General features: G+C 45.0%; 1 protein-coding gene across 3 annotated transcripts in view; it reads left to right on the top strand.

Moving 5' to 3' along the window:
• Positions 1-1,117: 1,117 nt before the first annotated feature.
• The window catches only part of pkn1b (protein kinase N1b), a 33,159-nt gene continuing 14,276 nt past the window's right edge, over positions 1,118-20,000 (top strand). The window contains exons 1-4 of one of the 3 annotated variants that reach the window (XM_035525649.2): positions 1,118-1,636; positions 17,621-17,930; positions 18,207-18,352; positions 19,202-19,322. In XM_035525649.2, coding sequence (XP_035381542.1) covers positions 1,613-1,636; positions 17,621-17,930; positions 18,207-18,352; positions 19,202-19,322 — 601 coding nt within the window. In that variant the 5' untranslated portion in view covers positions 1,118-1,612. Of the gene's footprint in view, positions 1,637-14,304; positions 14,711-17,620; positions 17,931-18,206; positions 18,353-19,201; positions 19,323-20,000 lie in introns of those variants that run through there. The other 2 variants (XM_035525647.2, XM_035525648.2) reach the window with 2 other exon arrangements.

Below are 20,000 nucleotides of genomic sequence, written 5' to 3'. Positions count from 1 at the left end.
GTGAATTCACGAATTTGCACACCAGCAATACAGGCTACGTGTTAATTTATGCATTATCACATTCACATTTATAAGAACATATCACGCCATTATAAAGCGTGTAGAAAAGTATGACAATATGTATAGAAAGAGAATAAATAGGTTAAGCCTCTATGTTAAAGAATATAGAAATCTGTATGTGTACATATGTACATTTACAAAATGGTTCCAGGTGCAATGTGATTCCCCAACCGTCATTTCACCTGTTTTGTGTGCGCTGGGGTTTGGTGCACTTTGAAGCCTTTTGCTTTTGTTTTGTTTCCGGTTAACAGGCTGCCAGATCATTCTGGCATTTGGTGTACCGTTTAAGTTGTTTATTTGGTTTCTTGGTGGCTTTATTATCGTTAGCTCACCAAACAAGATGTAAACTAAATGTCTTATGATGTGACACATAAATCACTATGCGCTGTATACGATTTTTGCATTGACAAATTTAAGTTGATCCGTCAAATAACTCCCACCCGGCTAATATGGTATGTGGTCCTGTCGCCATTAGATGGCGCTCTCTACACATCAACACAACGGTATGGAACGGCACGTTGCGTGTTTGAGTATCCCCTACATAAGAAGCGCCTATGATTACGGAGATGAACGGTATAGTCCCGTAATGCACACCGTCTTCACTATTATCCGCCTGGACTAATATAACGCAGAATGCTCTAATATAGAATTTAAGTGCTAGTGTAGATTACGGAGTTCATGTAGCCCGTTGCAAAAAAATTTTAAAAAGGCTAATCTATGACATCGCCGTCCACGGACGAGACAAAGCCAGGCTGTTTTAACCTAGACTATAATAATAGCGTTTACGTATGCATGAGGCCATCAGCCGTCATCACCGTATCACTTAATTACAAGTAACCACTGATATGAGAGCGGTCCAATAATAATTATAACACAGCCCATCAGTTAGGACTTGAATGCATTGAAACAACAGTCCATCGGTCAGAAATCGCTCCAGTTTATGCATCAACAGTTGGTTGAGCTTATTGTCCAAACCGAAACGCCTCCATGGTTGGTAACGAGAGTGCGTCACATGCCCCCCGCGGCGCGCTCTCTTCACCACCGCCACCGTCATCTCTTACGGGCAGAGGGAGTCTCCGGTACAGACAGGTGTGGACCAAAAGCATGGGACCATGCAACTGACAACTATCGAATCGCGTTTTGTCGTGCTTTTAATCCGAGCTGCTTTTGCTGACCGATGCAAGCTCTAACCGTGGATGTGATGCCTCGCTGTCGGAAGAAGTTCTCGTGCCCTACACCGCCCCGGAGCGGGCGCCGGTCCTCGCGCAGCAGCTTGTGCAAATCTTTAATTCAACTTAAGCTCTAACGCTCGGTGGAGGATCGTCCCAGTCTCGTGGTGTCAGGGTACGACAGAACGACCAAGCTTGCGCGGCATTAATTTCATTTGTCGCTACAGCGGTCTGTGTCGGGGAGGCAGACTGGGGTCAGTAGAAGTTTAAGTGCTGATTCTGTGGTCCTGGATCGCCGAGGCTTAGCCTGCTTCTCGAGCACTAGAATACCGGTCAAACGCGGTCCTTCGGACCTTCCTGCCGCCAGGGCCGTGACACTCGAGATGGCCCTCTACGACTCGCCCCAGGTAAGGGAACCCTCCTCCGGTATCCTAAAACGGGCCACGTTCTGTCCTGCTCCGTTAGGTCGGCGAATCTGGAGCAGGCTCCACTACTTTTTTTTTTTTTAATCGCATTGAAATAAAGCGATAAAACTTGCATGCAGAGCAGCATACATGTTACGTTGATGAACTTTAACATTCGGCGCCTGTTCCCATTTCCCTTTGTTTGTACACTGACCGTAGTCTACAGAGTAATATGGCATCTAAATAACGGCAGAGGATTGGGCGATGTCAGACTTTATGCGCTTTATCTTGGTTCTGTTTCAATCGAAGTTTATAACTTCTTAATCCAATGCTAGATTTTCGAGATTATTAATCACATGAGTGATTCCGTTTCGGTTTGCCGAAGTGTAGGAACGCCAGCATTTATACAGAAAAAAATAAAATAAAATCAACAGTCCCTTTCTATTTTTTACCTCAACACATAGGTACCAGTAAAACTTGCAACCACTAAACGCAACTCTTATCATTTACATTGCATCATTTACATCATTTCCAGCCTCTGGTCCTATGATGTGTAGTTCTAGAGAGGTAGCTGTGTTCATGGGAGCTCCACGCTCAGCCCGTGTGCCACACAACCTGACACTCACCTGCACCCTACCTGAGAGACCATAGATCCACCGTGGTAGGTGTAGATCCTCTCACCTGCCCCACAGATGTCATGCTCCCCTAGCACTGGTGAAATATTCAACACTCGTTCTCAGGGTGAACCAGAGACCAGACCAGTCAGGTCTTGGATAAGGTATCTAAGGTTAATGCTGATTCATTCACACATCTACTGCTCACTTTCTGATAAGCATTCATAGAGTCATGCATTCTCTTACTCCAATACACACCCTTTTTTATAATCTGGAGTTTTCTTTATGTAATAGCTTGTTTTGCAAAACTTGTCCTTGAACTATATATGTGTGTGCGTAAAAGAGAGAGAGTGACACACACAAATGTGTTCTGCCAGTCTAAATTAACCCCAAATCTCAAAGAAACCGTGTATGTTAAGATGTTACGGCCTGTCAATGTTACACACAGTCTACCATTTTAGCTTTTAGTCCCTGTGGTGTTCAGCTCCTGCTCTGGCTGCCTTGCGTTAGACGCATTAAGCGTACTCCAGGAAATCAATTACACAGCTCTGGCTGCAATAATCACCTCAGCATTTGCCATTAGGAGACGGAAACCAAACCGTAATGATCCGTTAAACACTGAAGCTAAGGTCCTCTCTCCTTCATTTACTCTTAATTTTAATACTGTAAGCATTCTGTTTTGAGCACCTGGTCTCCGATTCTTTCCTGGTTCGGGGGCGGTGGCTGCCATTGTTGTGACCATCAACACAGGTTGTTTATGTTTCCATTTTGTGCTGTTGGGGAGGAAGGGCATGGGGTCATGTGACTTGAGGGCAGTGCGATGGTAATCAGAGTCTGCCTGCGAGGCTAGAAAAAGTGATACTGTAACAGTGAAGCAAAACAACGTTGCTGTAGTGACATCGGAGTGGTTTTCGGCAGGTGCCACCTGTACTCGTCCGCGCCTTCTAAATTGCGCCTCACCTTGATCTCGCCTGTACCTGCCGCGTGCTGCCGTTTCTAAGCCAGTGCGTCTGGATGACGGTTATAGGGCTGATATGACGCGCCCTGGCCGGGGATCCAGAGAGATGTGTCGGAAGAGAGGCTCACATGGAGGTTTTCTTTCACACACTCCAAGTCTTCAGCAGATATTAAAACACCTTGCCATTAGCGTCTTGTAAATGTGCATTATGTGATATTTTATTCTCTCACATTTGCATAGATGGCATTTTTATTGACTATATTGGTCTCCATCTCCAAGTATATTTGATAAGCTCTTAAAATGTAAAATAAAAACATTATCCCTAGAGGCTTATTATTCTGAAGCCTTCGGTCCCCAGACCCTCCTGAAACATGGCCGCTATGAAGAATTAAGCAAACAGAAGCATTTAGAACTGATTGAATATTCTGATTCTAAATGAGAAAATCACGGAGCCTCCTTGTTGAAGAAGTGGAGATGTACAGATTTATTCATGCCCACTTCCACTCATGTGAAGTGAATCTTCAGCAGTGCCTTGCTGATGAAGCTCTGATGGATGCATGAGAGAGAGCTGATTCATATGGGCACAGCAGCCATGCAGAGATAAGTACCGCATTTACTCAGTGCCTCATAGGCTTGATACTCACTGCCTGATAGGCTAACCCTGTACACTCACTGCCTGGTAATATTACCCTGTACACTCACTGCCTGATAGGCTAACCCTGTACACTCACTGCCTGATAGCTTAACCCTATACACTCACTGCCTGGTAATATTACCCTATACACTCACTGCCTGGTAATATTACCCTATACACTCACTGCCTGATAGGCTAACCCTGTACACTCACTGCCTGGTAATATTACCCTGTACACTCACTGCCTGATAATATTACCCTGTACACTCACTGCCTGATAGGCTAACCCTGTATACTCACTGCCTGGTAATATTACCCCGTACACTCACTGCCTGATAGGCTAACCCTGTACACTCACTGCCTGGTAATATTACCCTGTACACTCACTGCCTGATAATATTACCCTGTACACTCACTGCCTGATAGGCTAACCCTGTACACTCACTGCCTGGTAATATTACCCTGTACACTCACTGCCTGATAGGCTAACCCTGTACACTCACTGCCTGATAATATTACCCTGTACACTCACTGCCTGATAGGCTAACCCTGTACACTCACTGCCTGATAATATTACCCTGTACACTCGCTGCCTGATAGGCTAAGCCTGTACACGCAATGCCTGATAATATTACCCTGTACACTCACTGCCTGATAGGCTAACCCTGTACACTCACTGCCTGATAATCTTACCCTGTATACTCATTACCTGACAGGCTATCCCTGTATACTCACTGCCTGATAGGCTAACCCTGTATACTCATTACCTGATAGGCTAACCCTGTACACTCACTGCCTGATAATATTACCCTGTACACTCACTGCCTGATAGGCTAACCCTGTATACTCACTGCCTGGTAATATTACCCCGTACACTCACTGCCTGATAGGCTAACCCTGTACACTCACTGCCTGGTAATATTACCCTGTACACTCACTGCCTGATAATATTACCCTGTACACTCACTGCCTGATAGGCTAACCCTGTACACTCACTGCCTGGTAATATTACCCTGTACACTCACTGCCTGATAGGCTAACCCTGTACACTCACTGCCTGGTAATATTACCCTGTACACTCACTGCCTGATAGGCTAACCCTGTACACTCACTGCCTGATAATATTACCCTGTACACTCACTGCCTGATAGGCTAACCCTGTACACTCACTGCCTGATAATATTACCCTGTACACTCGCTGCCTGATAGGCTAAGCCTGTACACGCAATGCCTGATAATATTACCCTGTACACTCACTGCCTGATAGGCTAACCCTGTACACTCACTGCCTGATAATCTTACCCTGTATACTCATTACCTGATAGGCTAACCCTGTACATTCACTGCCTGATAATCTTACCCTGTATACTCATTACCTGACAGGCTATCCCTGTATACTCACTGCCTGATAGGCTAACCCTGTATACTCATTACCTGATAGGCTAACCCTGTACACTCACTGCCTGATAGGTCAACTTTGCATAATCTCTGCCTGAGTTGCTAAAACTATGTACTCAGTGTGTGTTGTGCAAACCCAGTTTATGTTCAGGCTAATGGGTTGATCTGGTACACTCTTGATCAGCTGTTCCAGGTCCAGATCTGTCAAGCTACTTCTGAGCTTTTAGTTTTATAGAACTCACCTGCCACTCTCAGAGTCACCTGACGTTCCAGAAGCATCTCCTGGAATTCTTGGATTTTTCAAATTTTCAGATTTACATGGCACTCTAGAAGCCTTGTTATTTTTCCACACAAATAAGGGAGTCTTGTCACATCTGTTGAAGTAGCTGCTCTGAGTGCTATTGCTGTCTGCCATGATAAACTCTGTCTGAACCACAGCTTTGCGTTTATAATGGCCCTCACTCACACTTTCATCTTTCTTATTGATCTCTGCTTTAGAAAACGGCTGCTCTGTGGTTTGGCACAGAAAACGAGATCGACTCAGGGGTCTGACACCATGACAACTCTCTCTCCTTCTAACCCTCCCTTTCCACTACTCTCCATTCCTCCCTCTTTCTTTCTCCCTCCCTCTCTGTTTCTCTCTTTCTCTTTCCCCCTGCATTCGTTCAGCTTTTATTGCTTCTTTGCGCCCCTTTCTGTCTTTCTAAGGTCTCCGTTAGAAGTTGAGTGCTGAGGCCTTTCGCTACTCACAATGCACCTCTTCATTCTTCCCTGCCTCAGTACTTTAGCTTTTTCCTAAATGACTTCGTATTGATCCACGCTGCGTGAAATATGTGGACCTGTTCGCTGTGTCAGTCAGTCTCCTCCGGTCTCGGTCTGTCCTTGGCTCCTGACTGGTTATGAAAGGAGCTCTGGACAGACCCAGGCACCTGTTGTCAGGGGCTGGTCTTCTCGGAAGTGTTCACCCCATACAAAATGGCTCGCAACTGTCATCAGTGGAGGAGACTCATCGGATTAGTGAGAGCGGAGATGTTGCGTGTCTTGGCCAGCTCGTGTTGCGGCCCCTCGGGGTATCTGAACCCGCTCACCTCCGCCCCCTGTAGTCAAACATTACCTTTTTTGTTTCTGTCAGAAATCTTCTTATTTAACCATTAAATATAAATAACCAAACTGCAGAAAATACATGAAGAGGCCAAGAGTGATTTGCTAAATCTATTTTTCTGTGATCTGCCATGCTTTCCTGACTTATTAAGACTATTAAATTCCATAGATTTGCTTATGTCTTATTTATTATATTAGATATATTAAATACATTGTGCTTTTGCTAACATTATATAGTTGTGTTATATATAGTTAAAGTCTATTGAAATGCAACAAATGTCATTCTACTGCAGTGTAACGGTCTTAATATTGTGTATAAGCAATGACAAGACAACAGTGTTGAAACCAAGCAAGTCCCAAAATCGGCTGAAGACGAGGAGCCGCCCAATTCCGAGGTTATTCCAGCGCTGTCGGAAAAACCAGGAAAGACCCGCCACGGAATCTGGGAATAGAGTTCATCCCGAGGTCCCTAATAGTGGCAGCACTGGCTTATTAGTGGCAGGGAAGTGAGGGCAGACCCCAGGCTGCCGGTAACCTTCCCACAGGAAATCAGCACGACACTAAAGGCAGACGCACTGATGTGGCAGAGCCACCGACGGTCCCCGTCCGTGAAGAGGATGGAGGAAGCGCCTGAGAGGCCGCTGGATGACGAATGTACCCAAAATGGAAGGAGGTGCCTACCCGGGGAAGTTGGAGTAAGAGCGTTTCCAGGATGATCCCTGTGGAGAACGTGGAAAACCCTGGGCATTTATGGGGCAACAGGGGTAGAAAGTCTGCTCTCCAGTCGAGCTAGAGGCAGACGGGGGCATCAGAGTGGCTTTGGCTAGAGAGAGGAGCAGGGGATGATCCCCCTGGCTCAGGTTGGGGCTGGTCCACCCAACCAGTGCATCCCATGTCGTGTGTTCACCTGTTATTGGTTTGTTACCTGCCATAATATCATATCTTCCATGGCACTATATTTCTCAGACTGAGCAGAATCAGAAATACAAGCATCCTGTGCAGATGGCAGCATGCAGATACACACACACACACACACACACACACACACTCAAGCATGCACAGACAACCCCATTTTGTAAGCATCTCAGTCATTTTCAGCTGTATTAAATGCCCACTAAAACCAGCTGGACATTTTCATTTATTCCTGTGACCGTGGCAGAGGGGCATGAGGAGAAGAAGCGAGCAGTGATGTCACAGTGGCCACAGAACCTCGGAAACTATGGTAACCCTCTCCAGGATCAGACACAGCAGCGCAGGCACATGGGATGGCGCTGAAAGCCTTGTGTTGCGCTCCGCTCACCTGCTCCGGACAGCTGCGGTTCTGTTTGGAGCCATGTCAGAAGGGTCATGGCAAACTGTGCAGCTTTTGTGGCTCCTCAATAGCACAGAGGGAGTGAGACAGAATGTAAGATAATGAGACAGATGCTATTAAACCACACTGCCTTAAAAACACTGTGCAGGAAGTGTTATTCCTCCTTTACAATAGTAGGATATTTTAGAGTGGAATATTTTTATAAGCTTTTGAGGACGCAAATCCTCTGGTCACCTTTTTAGACTATCCAAAACATAAAAAATTGGGTTTAGAATAATTTGCTATGAAAACCCTTCTCAAGGTGAAACACTAATGTTGTATTTGGTCTGGAGCTTTAAATCTGTAGGTTGCTCTGGATCAGAGTGTCTGCTAAATGACATAAGTCATGTAATGTAGCCTAATGATAGACTTCTGTTATTTTCCCATCAGATAAACAGAGGTTACAACTTAGGCGAGGTGAGGAAAAACTAATGTGAAACTGAGGTAAAACAGAGGTAAAAACTATTGTGAAACTGAGGTAAAACATGTAAAACTGAGGTAAAAACTAATGTAAAACTAATGTAAAACAGGTGAAACAGGTAAAGCTGCGATAAAACTAATGTAAAATCTATGTGAAACTGAGGTAAAACTAATGTGAAACAGGTAAAACAAGTCAAGTTTGGTTTATTCGTCACATACAATGGTTGAGAGTGCTCTGTCCAAACTGAGGAAAAAAAACAGGGGTGCATAGAGAAATATAGATATTCTATGTATGTACAAAATATATTAACAATGTATGTACAATATATGTATATTATGATTATATACACAATGTACAATGTATATGGTTGTGTATATATGTACACAATCTACAGAATGTACAGATCCATTTCGTAGAATAACATATTTACAGTTGTTGTGTTACAAGGTAATTGAATATATATATATATATATATACACAGTTATACAGTTATGTTACATGGTGGTGGTGGTCCCCACAGTTTATCAGTTTCCCTGATTCAGGGCCCGAATGGCCTGTGGGAAGAAGCTCCTCTTCAGTCTCTCTGTCTTGGTCTTCAGGGAGCGAAAGCGCCTCCCTGCCCTCAACGGAGAGAAGAGCCTATTGTTGGGATGGGTGGGGTCCTTCACAATCCTCCTGGCCTTCGTCTGGCACCGCTTGTGGTAGATGGTCTGCAGGTCAGGAAGTTCCGCGTGAGTGATGCGCTCTGCTGAACGCACTACCCTTTGGAGTGCTTGTCTGTCCTGCTTGGTGCTATTCCCAAACCAGACTGTGATGTTCCCCATGAGGATGCTCTCGATAGTGCAGGTGTAGAGGTAAAACTGAGGTGAAATTGAGGTAAAACTAATGTAAAACTGAGGTAAAACTAATCTGAAACTGAGGTAAAACTAATGTGAAACTAAGGTAAAACAGGTAAAACTGAGGTGAAACTGAGGTAAAACTAATGTAAAATTAATGTGAAACTGAGGTAAAACTAATGTGAAACTGAGATAAAAATAATGTGAACCTGAGATGAAACTGAGGTAAAACTAATGTGAAACTGAGGTGAAACTAATGTAAAATTGAGGTAAAACTAATGTAAAACTGAGGTAAAACTGAGATAAAACTAATGTGAACCTGAAGTGAAACTGAGGTAAAACTAATGTAAAACTGAGGTAAAACTAATGTGAAACTGGGGTAAAACTGAGGTGAGAACACAGAGGCGAATATCTCTTGGCTGCTCTCTCTCTTTCTCTCTCTTTCTTTCTCTCTCCTTTTCTCTACTATCTAAAATGGCAGCTCTCCAGAGCCAAGTAATATGGCAGAATTAATTAATGGCCCTGCTCTAAAGCCACTGTGGTAAAACAGTGCTTTTCTCTGCACTGCTATGCCATGTGACATTGCTTCTTCCATCCACCAGAGCTCAGCTCCTACTCGTCCTGGGCCAAAAACCTTCCTGCAACTCCATTTCCTGCACTTATAAATTCTCTTTCTCTAGGGTGTGCACTCTATTTCTCTTTCTCTAGGGTGTGCACTCTACTTTCTCTTTCTCTAGGGGGATGCTCAGCTCTAGATCACCACTCAGTGTGTTTACCACCAATGGGTACGAGCCATAGCAGTATGTCTGTGCACTGTGTTTTTGGATGGGTGAAATAGTTATCTAACTCTAGATCGACATTTAATATCTGTAGCTCAAGTTAAATGGTCAGTGTCTTTAACTATAGATGAACAATCTAGCCCTCAAGCCCTAGATGGGTTCTCTGTGTCTCTAGCTCTAGATGGCTGTTCTATGATTCTAGCTCTATGTGGGAGCTCTGTGTCTCTTGCTCTATGTGGGAGCTCTGTTTCTCTAGCTCTAGATGGCTGTTCTATGATTCTAGCTCTAAATGGGAGCTCTGGGTCTTTAGCTCTATGTGGGTGCTTTATGGTAGTATGGCTTGCCTTACTCTGTTCAAGTACTGGTTTTAGTTAGTTATATTACAGCATTACTTTGTGAGTTATGGCTATGCCATAGCAGGGTTCTGTCAGCCTGCTGTAATAAGACTCTGGCTTTCATTTTATAATGCGTTATTGGTATATAAATATAACAACAGACCAACATAGAGTGTTTATATAAATGTGTTTCAAGTTTAGATTTTGGGCAATAGATGAAAAAATATTTGACCCCAGGTGAATACATGCATGCATTTATTCACTCACTCACTCACTCACTCTCTCTCTCTCTCTCTCTCTCTCTCTGGTTGTGTTTAATCCTTGTCTCCAATACTACCAAAAAGCTACTTTTTTATTTATGATCAGAAGTGGTTTGTGTGTGTGTGTGTGTGTTATTTGAGAATGCAGCTTCAATTCCATTGGCTATTGTAACCCATATCTGATGCAGCTGAACTGAGGGACTATACAGAAGTGGAAATATGAGGAAATTCCCACATTCACTGTGATTTTCTCCAGAAAAGCATGAAAATGTGTGAATGTTTTCAACTGGATTTCGTACATGATGCCTTTGCTTGAGGTTTACCTGTTCAGAGAGTGAACGCACTTACCTGTACACAATCTACTGTTAAGACTACAAGAACTCCTTTGGTGCTGACTCATCATCCTACAAATGAACCAGTGGCTAATATTATACTTAAACACTTCGGACTCCTCCAGGATGCTGCAGAGACTGCATCCCTTGTCAAGGATCCTCCACTAATCTTCTACAGACGAGACAAACACGTCCAAGACACGCTCATCAAGAAGGAGCCAAATCAGATCAAATCAAAAACTGTGGGCCTGCGACCGCTCAGGATGTGTTACATATACATTCATGAACACAACCAGTAAAAGAACTGGGATCAGTTGTTATCAACTAATCCCCTCATGCATTACTGCAGGAGTCTGTAAGAAAGATAATCAGCATTGCATCGGAGAAACCATGAGAAGCTTTGCTGAAGGGTTTGTTTATTTCCAGCAGCAAGGCATTTAAATACTGATGGACACTGCATTAATGACATATTTGCATGCTTTCCAGTTGTTGCTATGGCAGCAACGAAATTACAAAGCTCAAATAAAATATCTGATCTACACTCCAAACTTTGGAATGAATATTATGATTGAAACTGTCACGAAACACTCCTCCCCTACGAGTAATGTGGTACGGCCTGCCGCGTGCAGGGGGACTCACATGTGTCATTCGTAACCATGCACCCCCCCCCCGCCCGGGACAGGGATTAATGTTAAATGTTAGTCTGTCTACTTAAACCCCTGTCAGTGTGTGATCCCTGTTGGTCATTGTCGCCCTGTAATTTCGAAACATCTGTGTAGCTGTCATACCCGTTTGTATCGTCTTCCGTTGCGTGTGAGTTAGCCGTGTTACGTGTTAAGTGAAGACTTGTGTTAAATGTTATATTTGAGTGCCACTGTTAATGTCTACATTGTGTGTTAATAAACGTCACTGTTTGAGTCTGCGCGTTCTGTTCCACACCTAGCTGCACTCGGGTCAGAGTTACAGAAGCGTTTCTAATATAAACTGATTCCGCCGCCTAGAACTTCAGAAGCACTTTGCTTTTATATATATATATAAATAAAATCTCCCTATCTGAGACATGCTTATTGTGTTATGGGAGATTAAAACACCAGAAAGTAGAGTTCTGCACTCTCCCCGTACACCGTGGACCAAGAGGAGACAGACATGGACAACCCCAGGCTGGTCAACCGTTTCAAACCTGCTGCTGTTGTTTTAAACTCCCTGAGATGTGGTAGTCACGTGAGGATTTTTGACTGGGAGCTCTAGCCGCAGATTTTGCTAACATGCTAACAGGAAAAGGCAGCGATGTGAAGAGATTGTCAGAAAGAAGGATGTTTGTGGTGACTCATCTTCAGCATCTGTCGTGCTAGCTGATGTTGAAACATTAAGTGGAACCATGGAGACAGGAAAAGCCTTGTGGTATGAGGGCAAGCCACAGAGGACAGGAGTGTTTAAACAGAGAGGGTAGAGAAGTGTTTAAACTGAGAGGGGTGTTTAAACAGAGTGTAGAGAGGTGTTTAAACAGAGGAGAAGTGTTTAAATAAATGTATGTTTAAACGGATTTTTAAACAGAGAAGGTAGAGAAGTGTTTAAACAGAGAGGGCGGAGAGGTGTTTAAACAGGGCGGAGAGGTGTTTAAACAGAGAGGTTTTTAAACAGGTTTTTAAACAGAGGGTAGAGAAGTGTTTAAACAGGTTAGAGAGGTGTTTAAACAGGAGAAGTGTTTAAATAAAGGTATGTTTAAACGGATTTTTAAACAGAAGGTAGAGAAGTGTTTAAACAGAGAGGGCAGAGAGGTGTTTAAACAGAGAGGTTAGAGAGGTGTTTAAACAGAGGGTTGTTTAAACAGAGAGGGTAGAGAAGTGTTTAAACAGAGAGGTTAGAAAGATGTTTAAACAGAGAGGGCAGAGAGGTGTTTAAACAGGTTAGAGAGGTGTTTAAACAGGTGTTTTTAAGGGTAGAAAGGGAGAGAGAATGAGATGAAAGAGAGATGCACTGGTTTGTCTGTGACGGAACTTCAAGCAAAAAGAAGAAAGTGTTCAAATAAACTGAGATATTTCACTCAGTGTCAGAGAAATGTGGGCTCTTCTCACACAATATAACAAAATGGACGTAATTATCCCAATCCTGGTCGGGGAACTACTCTAAGCATTGGATGCAGAGCAAAGTTAAGCTCAGTGCCCTTAACCCTTAATGTCCCATAGGGAGCCTTGGCAGGAGATGGACAGGTTGAGCCCACAAAGGTTGGAAAAGCCAAGAGGAAAATCCCAACACGAGACCTTTGATCCACTGGGAGCAGAAGCACTCTGGTTTGAGGAATCTTCTAGCACTTAAACATCTGGAAACCAGGATTCAGGGTGAATTAAAGAGGTGTTCTAGAGTTTATTATCAATATTATTGTTGTTTTATAATTGTACTCAACACCACAATGACTTGGTATAGTTTTAATATTATAGTAAGCTTTTTAGAAATGCTAATATTTTTCTAATGTAGCAACATGGGCTAATAATTACATTTTATGTTGAAACCTGATACGGAACAGAAGGCTTGTATATCTTAAGGATTGACTTGAGATGACTTTACTGGTCCACGCGAGTCATCACGCATTATATCCTCCTTAACTCACTCGAAATCTTCAGTTCCATCCATGACGTCCAGATTTCTATCGCCTATGGAAAGATTTTGACCTTTAACCCACGACCTTGGTGCTGTTACCCGTGTGCTCCACCTGCCCTACCAGATGGCCTACAGTCAGAAAATCTACAGGCATACAAACATTCTGAAATAAAATGTTAATTCTATCAGTTATTGCAAAGAAACGACCTGAAAATGACCAAAAAAATCAGTGTCAGTTCCGCTAAAATGTTACATCACAATGACAACTTAATGGACTTCACTACAGTAGACAGAGTGGCGGTCTGAGCCAGGCAGTGTGCTGGCCTGGGAGAGAGAGAGAGAGAGAGAGAGAGAGAGAGAGAGAGAGAGAGAGAGAGAGAGAGAGAGAGAGAGAGAGAGAGAGAGAGAGAGAGAGAGAGAGAGAGAGAGAGAGAGAGAGAGAGAGAGAGAGAGAGAGAGAGAAGTGTAGTGGTGCCTAGGTAACATGAGTGGGAGGGTGGAGCTTTTCACTTTGGCTCTGCCCACTCTTGCCCAGCTATTTATAACTTCTAGTCAACCTGTGGCTGTTAAAACTTTAGCTCGTCGAAGTTCTCTCTTTCTGACACACAAACACACACACACAGACATACACAGCCTTGTGTTTCTATCCTTGTAGGGTCCCTCCATTGAATTGTACATTAATGTATAATTATACATTAATGTATAGTAAATCATTTGTTTCTTTTAGTTTTTCAAAGAAAAGCTGAATTTTTCATACAATATTTCTCCCATGGGGACTGTATGTTCCAATCAGACTAGAATGTTTGGATATTCCTATAACTACACCCCCTCAACACACACACACACACACACATACACTCACTCTGCTAGTACTTTTGGGTTAATAGTCTCTCATCATATACAGGAAGTGATGTGGCTGAGCTCAACTGGCTTCTAAAAACACACCATCCACATGATTGCTTATGAGAGAGTGTTATGGAGGTATTGAGTCACTAATGCAGCAGCAACAGTTAAAAGTTTTACTTTTGTTTATTTCACTCTCTCTCTCTGTGTGTGTGTGTGTGCACCACAGCTAAGACCCTACTGTAGTTCTTCCTCTCTCTCTATGAACAGGAAGTAGGGGTGACTCGTCTCTCCTTCGTCTTAGTCTCTTTATCAAGCCTGTGGCGGAAGCAGCCGTAGCGCGTGTGTGTGTTCCTCTTAGTGTCCGCACTGTGCACAAGTGTCACACATTGTAAGTCGAACTAGGCGCGTGACACGTCCAGGGGGAGAGGTCAGGCAGGTCGTCGGTCCAGACAACTCAGAGACGAGCCTTTCGGCGGAGACGATTTGACCCGAGAAGGGGGTGTCAGGAGTAGGAAGAGGAGACCATGGCCAGTGAAGGTGGGGCAAGCGAGCGTTCGGAGGAGCTCGGTGCGGAGATGAGCGCCCTGTCTGACAGTGGTGAGACAGAGACTCCGGTAAGAGAGCACCATCACACCTCTGAGAAAGACACACTCCTGGCTGTGCTGTGCTGGCAGTGGAAGTAAGGGGAGTTTACCATGTTTAGGGAAAGAAAAATGCTGTGCCTAGGGCACTTTCTGCCTGTTTCCTTTTTCTTGTGTTCAGGGTATTGTGTGAATTAGGTTGAGTGTATCAGTTTTGTGATATTTGTTTGTGTGTGTGTGTGTGTGTGTGTGTGTGTGTGTGTGTGTGTGTGTGTGGGTGTGTGTGTGGGTGTGTATGTGTGCACATTTTATCTCTTGTGCAGTCACTCTGTGCTGTAGGGGAGGTACATTTAACAAATACATTAAGAGACTGAAACATGTAGGACATGTAAATAATCTGAAGTACTTGTGAACCTGTCAGTGCTGTGAGGTTAAGGGCAGAAGGATTGTCTGTACTGTTATGAGAGCTTCCCACAGCCTCATGTCCTGTCAGAAACTAAGGCCTCCTGAAATAGCCTTCACCATTCAGCTCTCAGCCAAGCTAGACACACACATACACAGGCGTGCACAGGCAAACACACACACACACACACACACAAAGGTTTGCTTTTGAGGTGTAAGGAACAGGAAGGCTATCTGACAGCTCTTACCACTCATCTCTCAGCTACCTTACACACACACACACACACACACACAGACACACACACACACACACACACACACAGACACACACACACACACACACACACAGACACACACACACAGACACACAGACACACACACACACACACACACACACACACACACACACACACACACATACACACACACACACACACACACACACACACACACACACAGACACACACACACAGACACACACACACACATACACACACACACACATACACACACACACACACACACACACACAGACACACACACACACACACACACACACACATACAGAAAGCACTTGCCTTCAAGTGTAGAGGCTTAAAATGTAGCCCTGTTAACTCTGGCATGCAAGACTGTTGCTGTGTCTCATATCAGCACCTCTTTTTGTCTGAAGTGCACTAACTCGGGATTCAGCCATTTTGAAACATTCATCTGAAACATTTCTTTTCTTAAATGCAATCACTGTGCTGTTGAACTTGAGATTTTAGTTTGTTTGTAAACAAAAAGGTTTGAGTGTCCCAGTTTCTCCTTCGTGACCTGATCTGGTTGCATTTAACTTTGCTAAATCCTGACACACTGCATGCAGTGTGGGTTTCACTGGGTCACACTTCAGAAACCTGCTGGAATGCTCTGACGGGATTGGTCGCTCACCCTGTTCAGAGGCATGGCCATGACTTCTGCAAAGCCTTAAGACTTGTTTTTCTTGATGTAAAATGCAAGTCTGGTTTCCTCATTTTGTGTGTGTGTGTGTGTCAGAGTTTTTACTGGGTTTCTGCTGACACAGAGAAGCTCTAATATAGCTGCATTCACTACCTGCATTTGCAATAGTAGATCTGATCATTCACTCTAGAATTTGCGAGTTTGACTGGATGTCTCACATGGGAATTTGACTGGATGTCTCAGGTCGGAGTTTTACTGGATGTCTCACGTGGAAGTTTGACTGATGTCTCATGTCGGAGTTTGACTGGATGTCTCATGTTCATACTACACTTGCTGTGTCATTGGTGTGACTAGTTGAAAGGCACACACTCTGAGTTAGCAATGCCTGTCTGTCAGGTATCCTGTCTGTCTTATAGTTTCTTTCTCTCTCTCTCGCTTTCTTTCTGCTCTTGTGACCTTAGCCTGTTTCTGTCTGAACGTGGGTGCATGGGTTTTGCGGTGATGTGCTTAGACTTAGACTGCGTGGGCAGTACACCCACCACAGAGGTGAACTCTGTGATGGAGCGTTAACGTCTGGCTTTGGTCTTCCCCAGACTGGGTTTGGACCCGCACGGGTTCTGCTCTGTCTGCTCCATCACATCACTGCATCCTGGCCGTTTGACTGAGATTCTATCCCACGTACAATAAGTGCTCCATAGCGGGGGATCACGTTCATCTCTTACTGAGCCTCTTCACCCATGTTCCTCCACCGACTGTAGCAGGGCTCAGTAGTGCTGTTCACAATGCTCTTTGTATTTTTTTGTCAATGAGTACATCAGTAGAACATCAGTCGTCGTGGTATATCAGTAACTGTATATCAGTGATGGTATATAAGTGACTGTATATCAGTGGTGGTATATAAGTGACTGTATTTCAGTGACTGTATATCAGTGGTGGTATATAAGTGACTATATATCAGTGGTGGTATATAAGTGACTATATATCAGTGGTGGTATATCAGTGACTGTATATCAGTGGTGGTCTATCAGTGACTGTATATCAGTGGTGGTATATAAGTGACTGTATATCAGTGGTGGTATATCAGTGACTGTATATCAGTGGTGGTCTATCAGTGACTGTATATCAGTGGTGGTATATAAGTGACTGTATATCAGTGGTGGTATATCAGTGACTGTATATCAGTGGTGGTCTATCAGTGACTGTATATCAGTGGTGGTATATCAGTGACTGTATATCAGTGGTGGTCTATCAGTGACTGTATATCAGTGGTGGTATATCAGTGACTGTATATCAGTGGTGATATATCAGTGACTGTATATCAGTGGTGATATATCAGTGACTGTATATCAGTGGTGGTATATCAGTGACTGTATATCAGTGGTGGTCTAGTCCTCTTAGGGTGTAGAAAGTACACCTATGTGAACCAAACACCACTAGTGTACAGTGAAGAACCTACAGCAAGGCTACCCTGCTCCTGGAGACCTACTCCCCCTTAGAGTTCAGCTCCAGCCCTGCTCCTGGAGACCCTGCTCCCTGGACATGTGCTCCTGGAGCACCACGCTGGGGTTGGCTCTAAGCGTGTGTGTGCACGTGTGTGTTCCTCAGGCAGACCCGGGCAGCTCGGTGCTGGAGCAGCTGCGTCTGGAGCCCAGCGCGGACGTCTCGGAGCCGAGCGTGCAGCAGCGTCTAGAGGCGCAGCGCGAGCGCATCCGCCGCGAGATCCGCCGTGAGCTGAAGATCAAAGAGGGCGCAGAGAACCTCCGCCGCGCCACCACTGACAAGCGTAACGCACACCAGGTGGAGAGCCAGCTGCGCAGCTCCAACCGCAGACTGGACACCCTCCACTCTCAGCTGCAGGAGCTCGACGCCCACATTATGGTGAAGGGCCCCAATGACAGCAAGGGTGAGGTCAAAGGTCAATCACAACCCCCTCCCCCCACTTACAAAATATTTATTAAATTAGGAATTAATCACTTTGTACCTTTTTGTAAAATAAATGTAATGACATACATGTATACATTTAAATCATGCACATAATATATTTACCCTACAAAGTAGAATGAATGAAACTATTCTATAATACAGTTCTAATACAGATATATTTATGATATATTTATCATATATTTATGAGTTGATATTTGCTGTTATTTGATATGGCTGAGTGACGAGTATTGATGTGTTTGACCTGCAGATGACCTTCAGGTTCCAGGGGCGGCCGGCCCTTCCCCAGCTAATCAGGACCGGATCACTGCGCTCCAGCGGCAGCTCAATATAGAGCTGAAGGTCAAACAGGGAGCAGAGAATATGATCCCCATCTACGCCAACGGATCTACTAAAGTAATGTACACACACACGTGCACACACACACACACACAGAGCAAGTTTGTCTAATAAGCAGGCTGTAGATCGTGCATTCACACTGACTATGCCAGCCCACCACACACACCCTCAGTGCATGGACACCCTAGGCCAGCATCCCCTAACAAGAAGGCACATTCTGCACTCAGCTCCCATCTGCAGGGACCTCAGGACAAGAACCCACGGCTCTCTGAGGCAGTGTGAATGGAGGGCAGTGTTCTAGAGGTTTCTCCTCTACCTCACCTAGATGCCACCCCGCCGTGCGTGTTTGGCCAGTGTTTGGACAGTGACCTCTCCCGTGTGTAAACTAAAGCCAGTCCATGGCGCTAAGGTTGCCCAACGTAAATGCCGCAATAGGATTTAGGTGGCCTGGGTTCTAACTCTGTGTTCTGGTAGTGCAGTTGCTCAAAGTCTGCGGACCAGATGTTTCCTTTCTAATGTGCCAACACAGAGGCCTGTTGCTTTCCAGTGTGTGATTTTGTGTGCGCTGTCTCCGCCCGCCTTTTGATGAACTCCTGATATTTCATAGTCAGAGCGTAGATGAGGTAACGCCACTAGCAGAATCAGTTCAGAGAACAGTTTCTCTACCTTCCTTCCTGTCGTGTGTGTGTGTGTGTCTGAGTCTTACAACACATACTTTTTTGTTTTTCTGTTCTCTACCACACATGAACCAGATTCATATTAGGGGCTTTATAATGATGTGATAGGGTGGAATATGCGTATTAGGGCAGAAATGAGCCCTCCCCACCACCACCACCTGCCCCGCCCCTCATCCCTGTGCCCTGGGGCTGCGGTGTGACACGCTTGCTCCTACGGTGTCTCTCTCAGGACAAAAAGATGCTGCAAGCGGCCCAGCAAATGCTGCAGGACAGCAAAACAAAGATCGACATCATCCGCATGCAGATCCGCAAAGCCATGCAGGCCACGGAGTGCGCTGACGACACGCAGGGTACACGCCGCCTGTCTCTCTGCCTCAACCCCCCTGCCTGTTTCTCTGCCTCAAACCCTCCCACCTGTCTCCCTGCCTCAAACCCCCCTGCCTCAAACCTGCCTGCCTGTTTCCCCCTGTCAGTCTGCCTCAAGCCCTGTTCCATGTTTCTTTGCCTCAGACCCTCCTGCCTGTTTCTCTGTCTCAAACCCTCCCTCCTGTCTCTCTGCCTCAAACCCTCCCTCCTGTCTCTCTGCCTCAAACCCTCCCTCCTGTCTCTCTGCCTCAAACCCTCCCTCCTGTCAGTCTGCCTCAAGCCCTGTTCCATGTTTCTCTGCCTCAGACCCTCCTGCCTGTTTCTCTGTCTCAAACCCTCCCTCCTGTCTCTCTGCCTCAAACCCTCCCTCCTGTCTCTCTGCCTCAAACCCTCCCTCCTGTCTCTCTGCCTCAAACCCTCCCTCCTGTCAGTCTGCCTCAAGCCCTGTTCCATGTTTCTCTGCCTCAGACCCTCCTGCCTGTTTCTCTGCCTCAAACCCTCCCTCCTGTCTCTCTGCCTCAAACCCTCCCTCCTGTCTCTCTGCCTCAAACCCTCCTTCCTGTCTCCCTGCCTCACACCATCCCTTCTGTCTCTTTTCCTCTAATTGTTCTGCGTGTCTGCACCTGCATGTTCACACTACGCTTAGTGTGTCATTGGTGTGA

This window comes from Electrophorus electricus, chromosome 6 (genome assembly GCF_041902795.1).
Source record: "Electrophorus electricus isolate QZ-2024a chromosome 6, ASM4190279v1, whole genome shotgun sequence".
Classification (NCBI taxonomy): Eukaryota; Metazoa; Chordata; class Actinopteri; order Gymnotiformes; family Gymnotidae; genus Electrophorus; species Electrophorus electricus.
This window is presented reverse-complemented; position numbering and strand designations above follow the sequence as displayed.